Source organism: Pangasianodon hypophthalmus, chromosome 1 (genome assembly GCF_027358585.1).
Source record: "Pangasianodon hypophthalmus isolate fPanHyp1 chromosome 1, fPanHyp1.pri, whole genome shotgun sequence".
In the NCBI taxonomy this organism is placed as follows: domain Eukaryota; kingdom Metazoa; phylum Chordata; class Actinopteri; order Siluriformes; family Pangasiidae; genus Pangasianodon; species Pangasianodon hypophthalmus.
Genome location: NC_069710.1, coordinates 19,999,024 through 20,020,916, shown reverse-complemented (window position 1 = coordinate 20,020,916; position 21,893 = coordinate 19,999,024). Strand labels below are relative to the sequence as shown.

Sequence of the window (21,893 nt, the reverse complement as noted above, 5' to 3'; positions counted from 1 at the left end):
TGATTGAGCTACACAGCCTCACTGGGTTTGATGTGGAATCACAAGCTGCTATCAAGAGGAAGTCTGGGTTTAGTAGTGGCCCAAATTTTATTGCTGTGCCTTTTTGAAATGCAGTAGTAAAAAATGCACACAGGAATTGAATGGATTGAGAGCTAGATAGAGAGTCTGTTCTCTCTATCAACTGACTGTTCACTTCAGTGACCTTTCATGTTTCCATTCTCTCCTTAAATACTCTTATCTGCTGGTATGCTCTCTCACTCTCTCTACTGTGTTAACATGCACATAGTCAGTCAAATAACTTTTTTCATATGATCCAAGACTAGACAGAACAGGCTATAAATAAAACTAGTCCATTAATAGTGTTAATTACACACAGTCTAGCACAGTCCAAATCAAATACCATGTAAAACATCTATTTTGTGATGCAGACATGTACCAGCCACATACCTGACTTTACATTTCTGCAAAAGTATTAAAACAATAATAATAAAAAAAAAAATTCTTGTGCTTATTTAGATGAAACCAGGTTCCAGAGCTCTTACAACAGGCATCGGGCTGTCAGTGCTGCAAAAGTGTCAGTATAGGAAGTGCTAGAAATTATTATCGTAATTGACTATTTTATTATATAGAAAGTGCTAGAAATTATTATAGTAATTGACTATATTATTATTGTAATTGACAATATAATGTTTATATGTCCAACTCTAATTTGAATAGTTTGTCCGATAGTGGCCTGACTCTGTACTTTAGTCAGGCTAAGTTTAGACCCGTATTCGGGCCTGATGATCATATCCTGGTCTGACTAACAGTCTTTGTTCTGGTCATGTGGGAGAATTGGTATACAAGTAAACAGATTTTTACTTTATTTAGCCTGTAATGCTGCTGTATTTCCGGGTTTCTCTTTCTGAGCACTGAGATCTCTGTGATTGCCAGGTGAGAAGCGATTATATGACGGAAGTAGCTGATCAAGTCGATCAGGACATTGCACTTAAACTGGGCTGCCTTGAAATCAGGTAAATGTCTTGAATCGATTACTGCTAGAGGGGATTACACAGCATGACTTTGCAAATTCATGTGTGCGTATGTGTGTTTGTGTAAGGGTTAAAAAAATATATAATCATCATTCTGTCCTTCTCCTTCATTTCTTTAACAGGAGGTTTTTCAGAGAGATGCCAGGAAATGCCCTTGATAAAAAATCCAACTATGAATTACTAGAGTAAGTGAACCTTTTAGTGATATCATTTAACAACATGGTTCAAGTATTAGGTTTGCATTAAGAGTGTTCTGTAAAAGATGAAAGATATTTTCTCGATCCTCTCCCATGCTGTATGTGGGTCAGGATAAAATGTGCTCTTGAAACCCCGTTTGCCCTATTTATAGTGGGGAATAATTGATCCCTACACATATCCTGCAGTGACGTAAGATGCACACTGGAGCAGTGTTTCTGCTGCCTGAAAGCTCAGTCATAAATCACAGATTTTTACTAAACCAGCCAAGGGCTTTGGAATAGTAACTACTACACCATACAGTTTGTACTTTTACAGTGCTTTCTGTTCTCAGTAACCACAGTAAACTTTTGCCCATTGAAGAATGAAATATTTTTGACTTCTGTTTTGCTGGCACCATACCTTTTACATACATTTATTTACATTTATAGATTAGATACATTTATTTTCTTTTTCCTTCTTTGTAAGACTCAAGGCTTAATGTTAATGCTCTTTACATGAGTGACATCGTTGCTGTGGATGCCAATGAGAATTTCAGAGGCTTATGTTTGCAAAAAATAAGGCATTGTGGACATTATCTAATTATTATAGCAAAGCTATATGTGTATACTATATGTTCAGTGTGTAAGAGAGACAGGTATCAAACCTGGATTCGTAATTTATAGTTCCATTTAAGGTAGCCTTGAGCCGAAACCAGAAATGCTTAAATCAAGTTATTGCCATCTTGAATTAGACATTAAGTTAACTTGGTAACTCAGTGATCCAGCTTTTTGATCGGTAAAATTGTTCTACTTCCTCTCATCTACTAAATCACTTCTTTGCAGAAAAGATGTCGGTCTGAGGAGATTCTTTCCCAAAAGCTTGTTGGACTCAGTCAAGGTGAGACGCTCCTGCTACTACTGTCAGGCTTAATGGCAAGCTTCCAGTGTGCTTAATGTTTTGTACATACGCTCACATACAGTCATTCACCACTTTATTAGGAACACTCAAATTCAAATTCATTTTTATTGGTCATACACACAGCCATACACAGTACGACGTGCAGTGAAGTGCCTTTTACGACTGTCCGGCGACTTATAAACAGAATTTACATAAAACAGAATTTACTTGCATAGAAGTAGAAAAGGAAAAATATAAAATAAAGGATATAAAAGATAGATGGCAGAAAAAGTATGGACTCTATGAGGAATAAAGTACAGGTATGTGCAGTTGTATGAGCAATACAATGCTGTGCATCGGGCTGAGGTAGTTGCAGTGCTAACATATATAATAAATATTTATAAATACGAGATAATATGGTATATTAACAGGAATGTGGGTGTGGGTGTCATGCGAACAAATCCAAAGTTCAACGTATTGTGCGTTTTGAAATGCTTTTCTTCGAATCACCGTTGTAAAGAGCGGCTGTTTGCGTTACTGTAACTTTTCTGGAACCAGTCTGGTTGTTCTCCTTTGACCTCTCATTAACAAGGTGTTTCTGCCCTCAGAGCTGCTGCTCACTGGATGTTTTTTGTTTTTCATTCTGTGTAAACTCTAGAGACTGTTGTATATGAAAATCCCAGGAGATCAGCAATTAGTACAGGCTCCTAATAAAGTGGTCAGTGAGTGCATAGTGAACTAACCCAGCCCCAGCATACGACTCACATCTTCAATTACCTTCATGGACTTTGTTTAAAAACTGGTTGATTTCAGAATTGGTTCATGTCTGCTCTTGAACTGTTTATAAAATGTTTCAGAAGCTCAGGGTAGTAGAGCGTAATATAATTCTGCCTGGTGTGAGGGCGAGGATTCTGTTGTCCTTCTCGAATCATTACCTGCTCAGCTGCCTCAGCGTTTGTATGCCCTAGAGAGTGAGTGGCCCAATTCTGCCTTCCCCCCTTCTTGTGCTGCTCAGGAGGAGTGTAGCAGAGAGTGCTCATTGCTCCTCTCACCATCTACACTGGAGCACGGTGCTGTGGAGTGACTGCTGCCCTAATTCCCCAGTCAGTAGGGGGTTCATCTGTACTTTATTAGCGTGGTGTCACTTTGCTGCCACTAGTAGCAGGCATAAGGTCTCTCTCTCTCTCTCTCTCTCTCTCTCTCTCTCTCTGGATCCACTGAATTCACTAAACTAACCTCCTCATTTAGTTCTTGTGATAAAGGACTAAATAAAAGGTTGAGAGCGAGTCTTGGTGTTTATGATTACACATCACAGTGTGTGGGAGAAGGGACACTTCCACCCAGATGTAATTCTGCCATCAGGAGTTATACAGGCTTCTGAGATTCCTGCAGATTACATGTGCAGGTGTGTGCTTGCCTGCAGGTGTGTAGGAGTGTGTGTGTGTGTGTGTGTGCTGTCTTCCTTCCTTAGGAAGAGATGTTTGGTATCTTTTTGTAGTTTTGCTTTGCTTACACTTTTTTCTCCCTGAGGCATATCCATCTTACCTCACTCTACCTTAGCGCTCACTATCTCTGCAAATTCGTCTCGCCAGTATTTTGTATCGCACTATTCGAGACAACAAATTTCTGTCTCATGCCTAATTAGAACTGAATCCTTTAGATGTCCAGGAGCAGGGTTGGTGATCCCTGTGCTACCTTAATGCTCGTATTCTGTATACATGTCCACCAGTCGTCACAGAAATTCAGCATTTTTCATGATGACTGAAAAAGAAAAAGAAAAAGCGCTTCAGATGTATATTCTGTAGATGATGACCTGAAATTGTCTTAAGTAGGTAATTAACCATGCTTAATAATAAATGTATGAGAATAAGTTATATTTGTTATGTTTGTATCATTCCATCATCAATACATGTTTACAGGAAGTGATAGAGCTTTGCTCCTAATTGTCTTTAAGAAAATGAATTATTCATTGAATTTGTATTGAATAAATGAAAGCACCTTGTTGTCAACAGGGTTTTCCTCTTAATGAGAGGATTTTTTTCATTATGTGCTTTGTAGGAATTTTTTTAGTCATTTGATTGAGAGCAACCTATTATAAATGGTCCAAATCTGTTTTATCTTTGCAGCCGAAATCATTACGGAAGTCGATCCAGCAGACTTTTAAGTTGTTTGCCAACCATAATGATGAGCAGAGCATTGTCAAGTTCTTTGAAATCCTGTCACCAATTTACAGATTTGATAAAGAATGCTTTAAGTGTGCTCTTGGGGTAAGTTCATGTAACACACATTTCTTGCGACAGTTTGTGCTTCAATTTCTGTGTCTTAGTTTAAACAATTTTTGTACTATTTTCCTTATAAAAGTAAAAAACAAAACAAAACAAAAAAAAAAACCAAACCTGAGACAGGTCCTCCAGTGATTAATTGGATGCTGGTGATGACCTCTGCTGGTTGACAAAAAGAACTGTTTTAGTGCGATATCTAATCCTCAGGTTTTTTTGAACTAATTGTACACTGACCTTCCTTCTGATCAAGCTTATGTTTTCAGAATGAAGAGTGTTCTCTGGGACCAGTTACTTTAACAAACTGTATTACAAACTGCCATATTTCTTGTAGCAGACATGATGTGAAATCAGTCTAATTTCAGAAGAGGGACACGCAGTGCTACTGTTTACCGTTACTGCTTTATTAATAATATTACTATTAAAACTATTAATAATAAAACTATTCTGTAACTGCTTTGGCAACATTACTAAGTCACAAACGCTTGATTCTTAGTGTTTCTTAAAAGAAGAGAATGAAGGGCAGGCAGTGTAGTATGACTAACTGGGTGCTTCTGTGTGTTACAGTCCAGCTGGGTGATAGCAGTAGAGCTAGCCATTGGCCCTGAGGAAGGAATCAGCTACCTCACTGACAAAGGCTCAGCCGTGAGTATCACTGCAGACACACACTGCTGGGAGATTAAACACATTAACACCTGAGCTCCTAATCCTTCTGGTTGATCTAATGATGATGATTTAGGATTTTGTAAATAGCTGGATACATCCATCTTACATCCACCTTACTTAATTTATTTTTTTTAATTTTTCCTGTATTTTGGTAGCCGACACACCTGGCCAACTTCACACAGGTGAAGAGTATTCAGTTTGAGGAACAGGAGAAGAAGGGCATTCTGCAGTTGGATGTAGCTGGCGCAGCAGAGGTACTGTTTGCTCCACACACACGCACACACACACACACACACACACACACACACACACACACGCACACACACATGTACATATGCACACATAAAGTATTTGCAACCTAGTATTTTTGTGTGTTACTGGTAGGGGTGTGACGATGTGGAAAATATACTGATGTCGTTATGAAGTACCATCCATGCAAAAAACTTTGAAAAGCTCAATTAATAACAAAAAGAATAGGTGTGCAGTGCGTAAGTGGAAATATGATAGCTTACCTGTGTGTATATCTGTTTACCTATGTGATGTGTGTATGTGTGTGTGGTACTGATATACAATACGTGTGGGCGCAGCCTCTAAAGGTGACGACACCATGTGTGAGCACCGCAGAGAATATGGCTGACCTGATCGATGGTTATTGCCGTCTCGTCAACAAAACTTCATTATCCTTCATCGTACGTGTGCAAAAAGGTACAAACAACTCTATTTTATTTCTTAAATTATTTAATTAGCTGCCAGATTCCTACACGATGTGCATTGTATTGCATATGCTGGAGTATATGCCAGACTTATTAGTGCATGTTGTCTTGTACATGTCCATTACATGCACAGATTAATCATTTTGTGTTGTGCTCAACAGAGGGAGAAAGAGCACTGCCTTCAATCCCAAAGGCTCCGAAGTAAGTACTTGTTTACCTTTGCAAACCGACTGATCTTTCAGTGGAACCTCTGGCATCTGTGAAAGTCACTCTGAGTTTGTTTGTTTGTTTGTTTGTTTGTTTGTTTAACTGATCTTTCAGTGGAACCTCTGGCATCTGTGAAAGTCACTCTTTCTTTCTTTCTTTCTTTCTTTCCCTCCTCCTCCTTACCTTATTACACTGTGTATTTTGTGTGTTTTCTGGTTGTACAGCAACCTGGGGTATGAAAAAGGAGCTATATAAATGCGACATATTATTATTATTATTATTATTATTATTATAGTTCTTTGTCATTTAGTAAAGTACCAGACTCGCTAGGAAAAGTGACTACAAGTGACTAGACTTGATTTTTTATTTATTTATTTAATTTTTTTCTGTAGTCGTAACAGCATGGGCATGGGTTCTCTCTGAATGGAGCAGGCAAAGGTTAACTAGTTAGCTAGCTAGCAATATAAAGCTTGTTGTAGATTATGTTTTATGTATTATGTTTACAAGGCCACATCATGGTTCTGTATCTATTTTACTCAGACAACAGCAACAACCAAAAGAATCTTTAAGAGTGTGGCATGTCCCATGTTTGTTGCTACTCTCTCCACAGTTAGGTGAGGTCCTTCGCAGTGACTGTGTATCTGTATATACTCTATGGCCCTCCCCTGACCTGCCTTTATACTGGCTTCCGATCATGTTTGTGCAAATTCCCGACGTCAAGAAGCGCTGCACACTGAAAGCTGGAGAGAAATAAAATACATGAAATTTAATTTGACTGGTCCCAAAAATTAATTAGATATGACTCCATGTACAAATGTGTCTTGTGTCCATTTGAAAATGTCAAATTTCAAGTCTTTTTGCCGTGAAGACTTCCTCCTTAAATAGAGATATGACAGTAAATTGGATTTGAGCTGCCTTTCTGAACATCGGCTTATTGCTATCAGCAGGTGGCTTTAATAATGAAAGCTTGTCAGTGAAGCTGTGTGACTGATGCTTAAAAAAGTTGTCAAGTTTCTGTCCCTTTCTTCCTGTCAGGTAGTTCTGCAGACCATAATATTGATTTTTCTTTCTTTTTTTCTTTTTCCAGACAAATGACCCAAGCTAACACATTCTAGCCTTTGCCTTGCTCTCTTACCTGCCATTTTAAAGCACACGATTTATCTTGTGAGACACTTGTCTAAGTAATGTGGAATTTCTCAGTTTGTTTCAAAAGCCATTTCACATCCCCCATTTTTGACACCCCTCCCTCCCCCTTTTAAAACAGGCTGTAAACTGACAGCCCCCCCCCCCCCCCCCCCCTTTTTTCTTTTTTTGTTTTTTGCATATGGGTGGAGCCGTGTGGCCTAGGGTCAGGATTAGGCCTAGGGTCACTCAGTACATTGAGCAGTGCATTCTACCTTAAAAAAAGTCTGGCAATGATGTACGGTAGTCACCTGCTGCAACCTTTTATCCACAGAGCCTCGAACCATGACAAACGACTACAGAGCGTCAGAGCCAAGGCCGTCTCTGTCTCAGGTAAGGGCATATGTTCACATGTTTCTACTTCACATTGCTATGGCAGTGTTAGGCAGGATATAAATCCTTTAATTTTGCCAGTTTTGCATTTGGAAATGACAGTTTGGCATTGTATTTTGGTTGAGATAAACTGAAGTTTGGCATCCTGCAGCATGTTTCCATGTCAGTGACTTAAACCAGTCTTCTGTGTAACATGTGTGCACTATTTGAGCAAATATAAAGCATGTTTATGTGTAGGATATAGGCCTAGTCCACACTAACACGTGTGAATTTTACATTACTTTGCTTTTTACATTTTTGCTGCACTAACGTTTTCAGCTAATTTCCTAAAAGTCTGGACAGATAATGAAGTAGGGCTACTTGTGACAAACAAATACAATAAAACCAAAGTTATGGCTGAGAATTGTTTTGGTCATGTCAGGTTATTCAAAAGCTATTTCTTCCCCATCCAACACCACAACATGAAAATGACATTTTCATGAGATATATCCATATATCCAGACAGATATATATCCACCTTGGAGATTCGATGTGAAAAGTTTTCAGTGATCTAAAACACCATTTTAGTGTAGATGGAACGGCAGACTGGATAAGGAAAAATACGTTTTTTCGAATGTACCCATTTTATTGTGGACTAGGCCATAGAGCTGTATTCTTCTTCTTCATCTTTACAATTTATTTGCATGGCAGTAAAACTTACCTTTTTATTGCTGATTGTACAGTTTTGCACTAAGGTTATGAATTGTTGGTTATGAGACAAATATAGTCATAGATATTCACGGGTAGTCAGATATTTTTAACCTTTTACTTTTGGGAGATGCATTGCTATGCTTGCAGGCTTTTGAAGCAGAGTTATATGGATAATTAATCATTTCCACCCACTGAAGATTCTGCAGTTATACTTTACACATAACACTCCATGCAGTCTAAGCTCGCTACTCTAAAGCTGGCTATTCTTACATTGTTGCTTCTGTTCATGGTTTTAGGACATGAGTATAATCTCTGTGTCTCTCTCTTTCTCTCTCTTGGTTTTATCTCTTGCATGCTGCTATGCTTGGATCTGCAGATGAGATTAGTGGAGACGGTAATGTCATACTCCATTCATGTAGCTAAATTCAGCCAAGCTTCTGGCAATAGGTCAACTTTTAAAATTAGTGTAATAATATACACTGCTAGGCAAAAGTTTTTGAACACCCAGTATTTTATAAGATTCTAGCATTTTTGTGAAAGTAACTTCATTTTAAATTTTAAACTTAAATTAATTAAATAAATGAAAATGTGAAAATCCAACCAAAGATTAGTTATATGTGTATAAAGGAATATCTATTAAATGTTTAGTGGATTGAGAAATGGTAGAAATTACTTTATTTTGTTGGAACAGTATAGATCTAATATAATTGGAATAGGAAGACGTGTTTGTCAGTATAATTAGTCATTTGTAGCACGCTACATATTTATGTCTGTGAGTCTGTCGATGAGTCGTTTATCTATAGGCTTAACAGGTTTACTCTTCGAGTGCGCTTGTCCTTCATAAGTCACTTATTTAGAGTCCCACAAGGATCTAAGAGTGATCCGTTCATAAGTTTTCCAGAGATTTAATTGCTCTTCTCTATTATTTTTGCTTGGTCTGTGGCAATAGCAGTGATTAAACTATAATAAAATGTAAGAAATTCCAGGTGTTCAGAATGTTTGCCTGGCAGTGCACAGTAGATGTAAACATGTGGAAGCACATTAGTAGTGAGCTGCTGTGAGATTGATTGTGCTTGTGTCTGGTTAGAATAGGGATGTTGTGTGGAAGAAATGGCTGCTCTCCCAAGCCTTCTGTCACCCGCAAAAGTTACAAATATTTATGAACGATATATGCTGACATAAAAACAAATCAATAGATAAAGTCTAATAAACAGCAGTTAGTTCATGTGGCTATCCATTTTTCATATCATGGAAATTTCTTCCTACAGCTGCATTCCTCTGCTTGTGAGCTTCTGCTGCGCTGTTGGCAGAACTCAAACTTTTTTTCCTTAAAAGCAGAATGCAGAGAGACAATGCATGTGAAAGTAACCATGACTTCATCTGCTTTTCCCAAAGACACTAAAGCTGTCATCCATCCCTCAGCACACACACACACACACACACACACACACTCTCTCTCTCTCTCTCTCTCTCTCTCTCTCTGTGTCTCTCTCTGTCTCTCTCTGTCTCTCTCAAATACCAGAGCGGATCCTATTAAGCTGACAAGCCTTTTAAACATTCAGCTGTGCTGGAAGAGTGTGTAGATATGACGCCACTCTTTCTCCTCTCACTGAGGTGTTAGCAGAGAAGGGAATATTTCAGCGTGTACAGCCAGTTTACTGAGCACCTTCTCCTTTACTGGAGAAACACTGAGCTTGCTAATCTGTTTTGCTCCTGCATTTGAGTTCACCCTGCCTTCTCTGTCCTCTCCTGCAGAGACAGACGACTATGCAGAGATCATAGATGAAGAGGACACATACACCATGCCCTCCAGTGAGTATTCAGAGTTATTACACATGATCCAAGCTCAGCACTGAAACAGAGAACTGATGAAACAAAGTAATCCGTGTAGCCGCAGATATTAAAGCAGTTTTATACTTTAATAGAGAAAGTTTGTCCAGGGATTGTGGCAGCTGTGCTGTGGTTTCTATGTTGTCTACACTAACTTTCTCGCTGTACTGTTTTTTGCCAGACCAAATGTTCCTGGAACTGTGCTAACCTAGTTTCTAGCATGTGCTCCACTTTTTTTGTGTGCTGTTTATCTTTACAGCCTGTGCTGCTCTTGTTCAGTCAGTCACTGCTGCTTTCTCCTGAGCTGGTCACTTTAGTCCTAAACTGAACAGCTGATTGCTGCATTGTTCAGTTTTAGGCTTTTTTGTGCTGTTTCATTATATCACTGTATTCCAGACCAAAGCTCTTCACTCACGGTCGAATACAGATTTAGTTATCGGCTAAAGCAGACATGCAGGTTACTTCCAGTAGTAAATTGAATATAAAACCTAAATAGAAAAACGAGTTTCATAAATAGTAGATTTACCACTATACTGAAAAACACATTTTCATATAATAATGGAGCAGAACCTGGAGCCATCTAGTGGGTTTAGCACATATTTTTGTACTGACTTTTTGAAACATTTGTGAAAATGTTAAGTATTCTCTTTAACATAACAAGCACACTTTAATATTTTATTCTACAACTGAATTGCGGTCAGCTGTAGTGACTTCACATTCATATATCCTACATGTACTGTGTAGGGTTTGCCCATTAATAATGACTATGACATCACCCAGTGTTATATATCCAATTTTGTCTCCTTTCACATTAATTGCACTACAGAATACTATGGACTAGATGAAGGTAAAGGTCTTTCTCCTGCTTTTTTCCATTTCCTTGCTTTTGCTTGTATAGTGCTGAATAACTATAACCTTGTATGAATGCGTGCGAGTGTGCGCTTTTCCTTTGCCTTACATTTGTGGTTATGTGTTTTCTTTGGTGCCGAGTTGCTAATTTCACATTAATATATTAATAAGCTACATTCACTGTCCACTTCATTAGCACATTCATGCAGTTATCCAATTAGCCAATCACATGGCAGCAGCACAGTGCATAAAATCATGCAGATACAGGTCAAGAGCTTCAGTTAATGTTCACATCAAACATCAGAATTGGGAAGAAGTATAATCTCTGTGACCTGGTCGGTGGTGTGGTTGTTGGTGCCAGACAGGCTGGTTTGACTATTTCAGAAACTGATGATCTCCTGGGATTTTCACACACAGCAGTCTCTAAAGTTTACACAGAATGGTGCAAAAACATCCTGTGTGTGGAGGGTCTGCAGGCTGAAACAGTTTGTTGATGAGGGAGATCAGAGGAGAATGACCAGACTGGACTGAGCTAACAGGAAGCCTATAGTAACTCAAATATGTAAGCTGTTGTAGCCCATCCACCACAAGGTTTGATGCTTTGTGCTTTCTGAGATGCTTTTCTGCTCACCACGGTTGTAAAGAGTAATGAGTTACTATATCCTTCTTGGCAGCGCAAACCAATCTGGCAATTTTTTTCTGACCTCTCTTGTCAACAAGGTGTTTCCACCCACAGAACTGTCGCTCACTTAATGTTTTGTTGTTTTTTTGAACCATTCTATATAAACTCTAGAGACTGCTTTGTGTGAAATCCCAAGAGATCAGCAGTTTATGAAATGCTCAAACCAGCCCATCTGGTAACAATAGCCATGCCACAGTTAAAGTCACACAGATCACTCTTTTTTTCCCAATTCTGATGTTTGATGTGAAGATTAACTGAAGCTCTTGAAATGTATCTGCATGATCTTTTTCATTGTGCTGCTGCCACATGATTGACTGATTAGACAACTGCATGTACAGGTGTTCCTATTAAAGTGGACAGTGAGTTCATATTGAACAATCAAGGAACAGTTCTAGGAAGGTTTTTTTTTTTTTTTTTTTAAACAGCAAGTTGAAAATTGTGTTTTGTAGACCGAATTGTTTTCCTGATTTTTTTTGCATGTGTAAATTAATGTTTCATTTACCTTATGATTACCTTATTGATTATATTATTATATGCAGTACATGCTTCTTTTTTAGTAATGGAGGCTACTGTAAATAAATCCAACTTTTTAAAGTTGCTTAGTACCTCTTTACCGAGCATTTAATACCTAGAGTCACAACATTTGCTTAAATGCCCTTTAGGCCGTAATATATCTGAAAGTTGTGTCTGTGTGAGTAAGAGTGCACATTTACAGTAAGATCTTCCTGCATTCATTACGACACGAGAGGCCAAACCCGACCCTATATCTGTGCTCTCAATCTGTGATGACTGATTAATAGAGATGCCTCCTGGACTCCAGGCATGACCTTCTGAAATGCTGTTTTCTGGTGTGATGAGTATGCAGTTGTTTGTCCCCTCAGCCAGGGATTATGAGATCCTGAGAGAGAGAATTGAGCTTGGCCGCTGTATAGGAGAAGGCCAGTTTGGAGATGTCCACCAGGGAGTCTACGTTTGTCCGGTACTCCACTCGTCCTCCACTGTTTATGATAATTCGCACATCACCATTTTTAGAAAGAGTCCTGATCTTTTGTTTGTGGTCTGTAGGATAGTCCTGCCCTCTCTGTGGCCATAAAGACTTGCAAAAACAGCACGTCAGACAGCGTCCGAGAGAAATTTCTCCAGGAGGCCTGTGAGTACCAAATATGGCTAATATAAATAAACACTCACATATACATGTAGTCACTCTATGCTTGTGTGTATTCTCTCCAGCTGCTGTGTCATAGCTACCCAACATATTTCAGCCTAGATTTCTGTAGAATCTATATATAAATTAATCAACACTGATTATTATTATTATTATTATTATTATTACTACTATTATTATTATTATTATTATCATGGTTTATTTTACATGTCTGTAATAAGGTCAATAATATTAAATTTCTTAAAAATGAAATGCTTTGAGCTACACATGCATCCAAAAAAAAAACTCTCTGCATTTACTCAGTCAGCTCATTTAGAGAGGCAGATTAATGAGCGTAAAGTGTAACTTTAGCCTTAGCTCACTATCATTACATATATATATCACCACCTTATCATCTCTAGAAGTGTTTCATCTTGTTTCCTTATTTGAGGCAGGAGAATGTAGCTTGGTGAAGTAATGACTATGCATTCCACTGTTTAAAGAGCGTGTGTGTGTGTTATATATATATATATATATATATATATATATATATATATTCATATTAAGTTTTAGATTCAAGTAGTGTCATATACATATACACTCAGCGTCCACACCTGTCATTCATATCATTATCCAATATGGCAGAATGATGCATATAATCATACGGCTACAGGTCTGAAAATCGGCAAAAACATCAATCTGTTTTTTTTCCCAAGTGAGCCTGTGCCCACTATACCCTCAGATCCCTGTTCCTAGCTGACAGGAGTGGAACCCAGTGTGGTCTTCTGCTGTTAACATCTCAAGGTTGAAAGTGTTGAGCTTCTGAGATGCTTTTCTGCTTACCATGGTTATAAAGAGTGGTTATTTGAGTTACCATATCTTCCTGTCAGCTCAAAACAATCTGGCCATTCTCCTCTGATGTCTCTCATCAACAAGCCCTTTCCGCCCACAGAACTGTAGCTCACCAGATGTTTTTTGTCTTTCGAACTATTCTGTATAAACTCTAGAGACTGTTGTGTGTAAAAATCCCAGGAGGTCAGCAGTTTCTGAAATACTTTTGACCTGTATCTGCATAATTTTATGCATTGCACTGCTGCCTCATGATTGGCTGATAGGATAATTGCATGAATGGTGTACAGGTGTTCCTAATAAAGTGATATCGCACTATGTGTATATGTATATAATTTTACATTTAGTCATTTGGTCATATTATATTTGACAGGAAGCCAATATTTTGGTAGAGATGAATTTATGCAATTGAAAGTGCTCCATGATTGTAAGTATAACAAGTGGTGAATTGCCGAATTTTCAGTCGTAGTAGTTGTGTCTCTGTCATTCTGCCTCTGCAGTAACAATGCGCCAGTTTGACCATCCGCACATTGTGAAATTGATCGGTGTCATCACAGAAAATCCAGTGTGGATCATTATGGAGCTCTGCACATTGGGAGAGGTAATCCATGTTTCTCCTGTTTCCCTAGCGATACTGTAGACCAGGAGATAGGCTAGCAAGACGTACCCCAGACAGCACGCTAGGGAACCTGGGAAAATGTCAATTAGACACAAATGTAGTTTCCTGATGTTAATTTTTCATACATGTTGTTTCCTAAATGTTCTGTAAAAATAATTGTAAATATAGTAAGATTTAATGATGATTCATGATTGTTTAGCTATTTGACCCCTGCCATACTGAATGGGGTTTTGTTGGTTGTGATTAAAAGTAGACACAGGAGGTTATTGAGTTATTTTGTCAGTTGCTTATATATTTGAATGCAATTATTGTTTATTATTGCAGTTACGTTCGTTCCTGCAAGTGCGGAAGTACAGCTTGGACTTGGCATCGCTGATCCTGTATTCCTACCAGCTCAGCACAGCACTCGCCTACTTGGAGAGCAAACGCTTTGTGCACAGGTTAGTGGGCATCAGTATAGACACTACCTGTCTGGTTTTTTTTTTTTTTTTTTTTTTTTTTTTTATTAACGTCAGATTGCACTCTCTCTTTCTCAGAAGCTTGTCTTCATTACTATAGATCTCACTACAGCTGAGTTCTGGAAGACAGACAATAATGACAAAAATAATATACTTTTACATTTTCTACTTTAAGGAAACATAAATATACTTTGCCAAAATGATATGGAAATGTTTTATCTAGGTTTTCTAACCTTGCCTTGGCTGTCTGCCTGCAAAGATCACGCTGGGTAAAGAGCCAGTTTAGTAAAACACAGTACTTAATGCAGTCAGTCTGCCTAATGATGACCAAAATCTTGCTAACTATGTGTGTTTCTCTCACAGTTTGATTTAGGTGTTGTATAGTGGCATAACAAAATGGACAAGCCTAATCAAATCAGTTTTTGTAATCAGTTACCAGCTGTCGAAATGTTCGCAAAGCATCATCACATCATGATCAAAACAGAGAAAAGAACTTACACACTGTACAGATGACAGCAAAGTTTTAAAAAAGTTTAAATGACCTAAAAAAGACATTAATAACAAGAAATTTGGTCAGCAGAACTGAATTAATCAGCAGTTATGTTGGCGAGAACAGAGATCAGCTGAGTGATGAGCGATAATGAGACTCGTGTTTAAGTGCTGCAAGTGACTTTTACCTCAGGAAATGAGACAGAGATCAATATGGAAGATGCTGATAATCAGAGCGAGAACTTATTTCCCATTATAAATGTATAATTCTTTACAGTTCAACAGTATTTTTTTTTCTTAAGTAGCTTAGGTTATAAATGTTTATATTTAAATGTGACTTTTGCACTTTTCATTTAAAACGCCTTAAAATGATTTTAAAACGGTACTTCTAGTTGAGATACATGCAAAAGTTCATGAAAGCCTGTAGTTTTCAGAACTATATATACAGTAGAAAATGTCAGAAGTGGACTATGTTAAGGGTTTTTCCAGGCTGCACACATATAATCAGTGTGCATTGTATTTTGTACTAAGCTATGGATCAGTTTCTGTCTGTGGTTTTAAAGAGATATTTGCTCTCATCCACAGGGACATAGCTGCGAGGAATGTGCTGGTGTCATCTGTAGACTGCGTGAAACTGGGCGACTTTGGCCTGTCCAGATACATGGAGGACAGCTCCTATTATAAAGGTGTGTCCCACTACTCCACTCACAGAATGAGGACGAAACCAAGATATGGCAAAACCATTGCGGAACTGATTTAAATAGCATACTGTCAATATACATTTTCTGCATGTAGTTGTTGAGTGCAACCTCTTTATTTAGCAATTTTTCTAAATATAAGGTGTCTAACAACCTAACAATTTTGCATGTGACACATGGTTACACACATGTTGTGTAAAGTGTATTTTCTCTTTCTGTAGCCTCTAAAGGGAAACTGCCTATTAAATGGATGGCGCCAGAATCCATTAACTTTAGACGCTTTACGTCATCCAGTGATGTGTGGATGTTTGGTAAGTGTGTAGTTTTGGAATTGTGCAAATGAGAGTGACTGTGAGCGTTTTATGGGAGACAAAATGTAACTGCGTTAGGCTTGTGAGATATTGATTTTTCCCTGCTCTTTATTTTCCATTTTAAAATATCACAAAAAAACAAATTATCACAAAAAAAAAAACAATTTAATTGTCACAATTTCCTCTACACCCTCAGTACGGAAGGGTGTAAAAATATTGCAGTCAGGAGCTGTGGCAGCTGCAAAAACTCCATGATAGTGGATTTTTAAGTGATTCTTCAGTAATGTGCAGTAAACAGATTTAAAAAAAGAAAAAGCATAATAGCACATTTTGATAGAATCCTTTTACAAATCGGTTGTCTTATTTCCACATGGCCGAGATTTTCACTGTTGATGCTACTCACAGTGTTGAGCAAGAGAACATCAGTAATAAAAAAAAGCATATTTTATCGCTTTTATAATTATAATCATCATTAACATTATTTGTAAAGGGTTAGACACTTTATTGTAGGCTTATTTCATCTTTTCGGGAGAGGTAACCCTAATAAATATAGTAAACTGATGTTAAATATTACGTTAAAATTGTCTGTTGTTCGCTAAGTTGGATATGTATCGATAGATTGTATTTCACATTAATGAACTTAAAACATTCACCATTTACCGTGACAGAAAGCGAGGGCGCCTGTGTGAGTCGAGAGCATATGAGAAGGGGGCGGAGCTTCCAGGGGGGTGTCTGTTCATACTGGAGAGTTTAAAAACACCTGCACGAATCATTCCAGATTCATATGTCGATTGACTCATTTTGTCTCCCATTTTGTTAGGGAGAAAAAGACTACTCTTTGCTAACTCGATAACAAGCGTATTGTTTCAGAATGCGTAACAATCAGCAGATCTGATAATATAATCATCAATAAACGTCACTGGATATCGTGGCAGTATGATATCAATGATATTGTTATATCACACAAGCCTACGGTGTGTGTTTGTTCCATGGACGACTGCTGCAGCTTTAACATGGAAAATTTCCTTCTCTTTTATCTCACATGATATTTTGTGCTGCTGTTGCTGTGTTCTGCTTGCAGGCGTGTGTATGTGGGAGATACTGATGTATGGAGTGAAGCCCTTTCAAGGCGTGAAAAACAATGATGTGATTGGCCGTATTGAGAATGGCGAGCGACTGGCCATGCCGCACAACTGCCCCCCCACCCTGTACAGTCTGATGACCAAGTGCTGGGCTTACGACCCAAGCAAACGGCCTCGCTTCAACGAGCTCAAAGCACAGCTGAGGTCAGTGTACGCACACGCACACACATACACATACACACACCACTCACTGAGCACTGAGCAACCTCCTGCGCAACAGGGCTCCTGAGAGAGCTTAACTTGTGCGTGTATTATTTTAGAATCTCTGTGTTTTAAGGGTAGACGCTTTGTCACCACTTTGAACACAATTTGAAGATTTGCTGTTGTTTATGTTTCCTTCTTGCACCAGAGGGCGCAAAAGAGAAATGCATAAGAACACGAAGGTTCTTCTTTTCAGGCCATTTTTTGTCCTGTTGAGACTTGGTGCAGCATGAACAGCTTTTGACAGTTGACAGTTTTCATTCTTGTGTGTGTCTCAGAAAAATAAATAAACAGATTTTGAATTTAGCAAAGTAATAATAGTCAATCTTAAATGTCAGTTCAGCTGCCTGTTGTGGACATTTGACACCTTTTAGAATAGTGTTCTCTTAATATTTAATATTCTGAAAACTAATGTGAAACTGGCATGAAAAGGTAAAGCCCACTGTTGCCTGCTGAGAACATTTTTGCAGCACTTGGCTACAGTAGCAAACAAACATTGTCAAAACAAAAGTTCTCCTAATCATGTTTTCAGACTCGGAAAAATAACAGTTAAAAAACTAGCAATATTAAATGTACACTTACTCAAAACCTTGCAATGCACAAATACTGAGAAGGATTTTTTTTAAACTAAAATATCGAACTAGTGTTGATTAGAAATGTAATTTTCTTTTGTTATCAGACTCTAAACAGCCGAACTGTGTACTGCTTTGTGACAGCAAGCACACTGTGTCTGTTGTTGTGATACTCGTGAAATGAAGAGACGTGGATTATGATTGCCAGACTGATTGGTGACCGTGTCTCTGTGTCCACCAGACACGGATGTTACATAAGTTCACCGGGGATGTTCCCTCTGAAATCCTGACTCAGTCCATGTCTGTGTAACTTCCTGTCCACCATAGGTGGCATGGCAACGCAGTAGATATTACCATCAGTGCCACTCCTCCTTGCTTACTCACTTACTCCTTTCTTTCTTTCATTTTTCTTTTTCATCTTTCATTTACAGCCACACACATGTACACACCCATTCCCATTCACAGGCACAGTCCTAAAGGCAAGTCTCCCCAGGCTATAGAGAATATCCTCACTAATGACACAACAGTAAAGCCAGTCCAGCATTCTCGTTCATGTACACACACGCTCTCAGTGGCAGCGAAACAAGCTTCCAGAGCGTATGCTCGTGTAATGATATAAGACTCAGCATGTAGCGTAATCGTTTATATATAGGTGTGAAACCTTTTTGTGGGGGTATTTACAGACCAGAACACTGAGGGCTGTGGCAGCTGAGCAGCAGGAAATATTACAAGCAGAAATCTCTCCTTTTATACAGTTACGCAGTGGTACAGCACATATTCTTTCTCTCTCAAGCTTGCTCTCTTTTTCCCCCTCTTTCTCTATCCCACATCAGTAATTTTCCAGGTTTCCTAGAAACGATGTAAATATTTGCCCTGTTAACACTCTTTCTAGCACAGAATCAGGCCCATAAAAGGCACTGGATGCAGACTAATATCATAATCATCTGTTAGGAAGAAATCTCTTTATATGCTATTTGCCGTGCTTCTTTTGTCTTTCTTTCAGTTCTTCTCTCCTAAGAAAGAAAGTAAGTAAGTAAGTGGTTCCTATCCTCCAAGCTGTGAGATGCTTTAAGTCATATTTGAGGTTGAGATAAAGATTTTAACCATTTAAGGTAATGCAAATTGGTAATCACAAAAGATGTCAAAAGTAAAAACATGCTGCCTTACCATTGGCAGGCTGCTCTGACCATAACTCTGCCGGCATTGTACATAATATCCATAATTTAATATGTGATTCAATAATGTCGAGACCGTTAGAGGCATTTCCTGAATGTTTCCTATGCAGCTGCACAAATAGCTTCTTGGAATGAGCTGTAAGTCAGTAATTGGGCATGGAACCTGGGGAAAAGTTGGAGTGAATGGTTTAAAATAGGCAGTTACTAGGCCATTACCAGGTTCAGGTTGAAGTCTCAGGGTCTCATTAGACCAAAAATGTGGACTGGAGATTCTTTAAATGGGAATTTGATATAATCCAAAAGGAATGAGTATGTGTAACTTGATTTTTTTTTCCCATCTGTCTGTCTATAATTAACTTTCTGAACCTCAGAATATTCAGGTCAAATAATTGCACTGAAATAGCTTGAATAATTAAGCCTGTTGAATTTTCAGTCTAAAGTGATGAATGAAATCAGTGCTACAGAGACAAGGTGCTTGTTCTACTTTCTTAAACAAACAAGTAAATGACAAATCATATGTCATAGTATCCATTCACGATTGTTAGAAACTATCCTAAACTGAGGGAGGCACTAATGGGGTGGAGTCAGCTAATGTCCTGAATGGGGAGAAAACTCCAGTGTTCTCAGTGAGGGAGGATTTAAGAATGATCTTAAACAGGTAAATGTTCTTGAACAGGTGTGTTTTCAGTCTGTTTTTTATTTTCTTCCGCCTTTAAATAGACTACCTCAGCCAGAATATTAGGGTAAAGTAACTGCGATCTCCTTCCCAAAATGCAACTAGAAAAAGTATTTATCACTTCCAGACCAGGCTCTTACTCAGACCTCTTTCTCCTTCTCATTATTTTTATCTCACTGTTCTGATGTTGTGTCCTAATGTGCTCTAATGAGGTTATCAGTGTTCTTCTCTTTGTAACACTCTTATTTATTTACTCACACTTTTTTTTTTTTTTTTTACTTCGTAGTGTAAAATGACCTATTAGAGTGTTCATTTCCACTAGTTGTATTTATTTTTATCTAAAATAAAAAAGAAGACATGTTCTGAACATCATTAAGATGGAGACGATCAGGTTTCCAGTAATAATTTGTGTTTTGTAATATATCACCCCGAGGTCTTTTTTTTCCCTTATATCACCCGATATATCACCCCGAGGTCTTTTTTTTCCCTATTATCGATGCTGATGTGTTCGCAGGATATTGCGAAGATCTTCCAAGTTCGTTATGTCATTCATTGACTAATTTTATACAAATAGCTAGAATGCCCATAGACATTTTAAATTCCCGTTCAAGATTACGAGTGCAAGTTTGTTTTCCGAAGTCACCTGGAGTTCAGTGTGTGTACGTCAGGTCTCAGAAAGACACCCCAATACTGCGGTAAGAGATCTACAAGGAACAAATTTGCCAACTTTATATTCCAAATTCCAAATATCAATTACTGTTATAGCACAGTGCTGTCGGATGCTGCGAGATGGTGTTGATTTATTTGCTATAACAGCATCTTTAACAGTAGTTCTGGCTGCAAGGTTAATATTAATGCAGTCATTCTAATATGTTATCATATCTGTACTAATAACTTACACAGAGACACGTATGGCAGCCACTCCACATAAATACAAGTGTGTAATTGTAGATATGGTAATGTTTTCTATGAGGCGAAAACATTTATTTAGCATTTTTGGAAGGAGTCTCCAGTGTTAGTGCTTTGTAACAGACAGAGGTAAAGCTCTTTTCAGACATGGGAAAGTCTTCGTGAGAGAGGACTTTGATTTTTCTGTAACATTAACTGCATTTTTTGTCTTATTAACTTCAAGAGAGTGAAAAAAAGAGAGGCTGGTGAGAGAATGGTTAGAACTGTTTATAGCTTCTAAAACATAAGTGATACCAGGAACTAACTTGATTGCAGATGTCCCACAGCAGTAAATGTTAATTATATAATAAATAGTACAGTGCTGTTATTGGAAAATGATCACCTTCATGGTGGTAACAGCATATACTACTTCGTGGTGTATTATTTTCCTAAACCAGCACCCTCCCTGTGTTTTATTCCTTATTTAAAAGACAAATATTTGCTTTTACATTCTTATACCACTCCACGCATGACTACCACAATGATGCATGACAAATACAAACTTGAATGAATAGGCTGTCTATTTCAGTTCCACAGTCCAGCTAGTAGAGGCAAGTGCTTTTCCTAAATGTTACACATACTGATTTGTCGGCTCCAGATTTATTGGTACCCCTCATGAAAATGAGCAACAATTACCATATAATAAATAGTTGTCTATACATTTACCGTCCACTTTATTGAGAACACCTGTAGATTTGCACATTTATGCAATTAACCAGTCAGCCAATTGTGTGTGTAAAATCATACAGCCACACATCAGGAACTTCCTTTAAACATCACAATGGGGGTAAAAATGCGATTTCCATGATTTTACCTGACATATTTATTGGTGCCAGACAGGCTGATTTCAGTATTTAAGAAACTGCTGCAAAAACCATCAGTGAGCTGCAGTTCTGCAGGTGGTCAGAGGGGAATGGACTGGTTTGAGCTACCAGGAAGCTACTGTAACTCAAATAACTGCTCTTTGCAACCGTGATGAACATATGAGCATCCCAAAACACACAACTCAAAAACCTTGAGATGGATGGATGGGCTACAACAGCAGAAAACCTCATCAGGTTCCACTGCTGTCATC

At 38.2% G+C, this 21,893-nt stretch overlaps 1 protein-coding gene across 12 annotated transcripts in view; it reads left to right on the top strand.

Moving 5' to 3' along the window:
- The window catches only part of ptk2ab (protein tyrosine kinase 2ab), a 67,244-nt gene that overhangs the window by 31,424 nt on the left and 13,927 nt on the right, over positions 1-21,893 (top strand). For 6 of the 12 annotated variants that reach the window (XM_053232382.1, XM_034303506.2, XM_026926237.3 and 3 more), the window contains 19 exons: positions 934-1,013; positions 1,154-1,216; positions 2,051-2,105; positions 4,232-4,372; positions 4,952-5,029; positions 5,206-5,304; positions 5,638-5,755; positions 5,925-5,964; positions 7,427-7,485; positions 8,552-8,569; positions 9,931-9,987; positions 10,832-10,852; positions 12,418-12,515; positions 12,602-12,686; positions 14,030-14,130; positions 14,473-14,588; positions 15,681-15,781; positions 16,015-16,104; positions 17,186-17,390. In XM_053232382.1, the coding sequence (XP_053088357.1) occupies positions 934-1,013; positions 1,154-1,216; positions 2,051-2,105; positions 4,232-4,372; positions 4,952-5,029; positions 5,206-5,304; positions 5,638-5,755; positions 5,925-5,964; positions 7,427-7,485; positions 8,552-8,569; positions 9,931-9,987; positions 10,832-10,852; positions 12,418-12,515; positions 12,602-12,686; positions 14,030-14,130; positions 14,473-14,588; positions 15,681-15,781; positions 16,015-16,104; positions 17,186-17,390 (1,625 nt within the window). The remainder of the gene's footprint in view (positions 1-933; positions 1,014-1,153; positions 1,217-2,050; positions 2,106-4,231; positions 4,373-4,951; positions 5,030-5,205; positions 5,305-5,637; positions 5,756-5,924; positions 5,965-7,426; positions 7,486-8,551; positions 8,570-9,930; positions 9,988-10,831; positions 10,853-12,417; positions 12,516-12,601; positions 12,687-14,029; positions 14,131-14,472; positions 14,589-15,680; positions 15,782-16,014; positions 16,105-17,185; positions 17,391-21,893) is intronic. The other 6 variants (XM_053232369.1, XM_053232388.1, XM_053232371.1 and 3 more) reach the window with 3 other exon arrangements.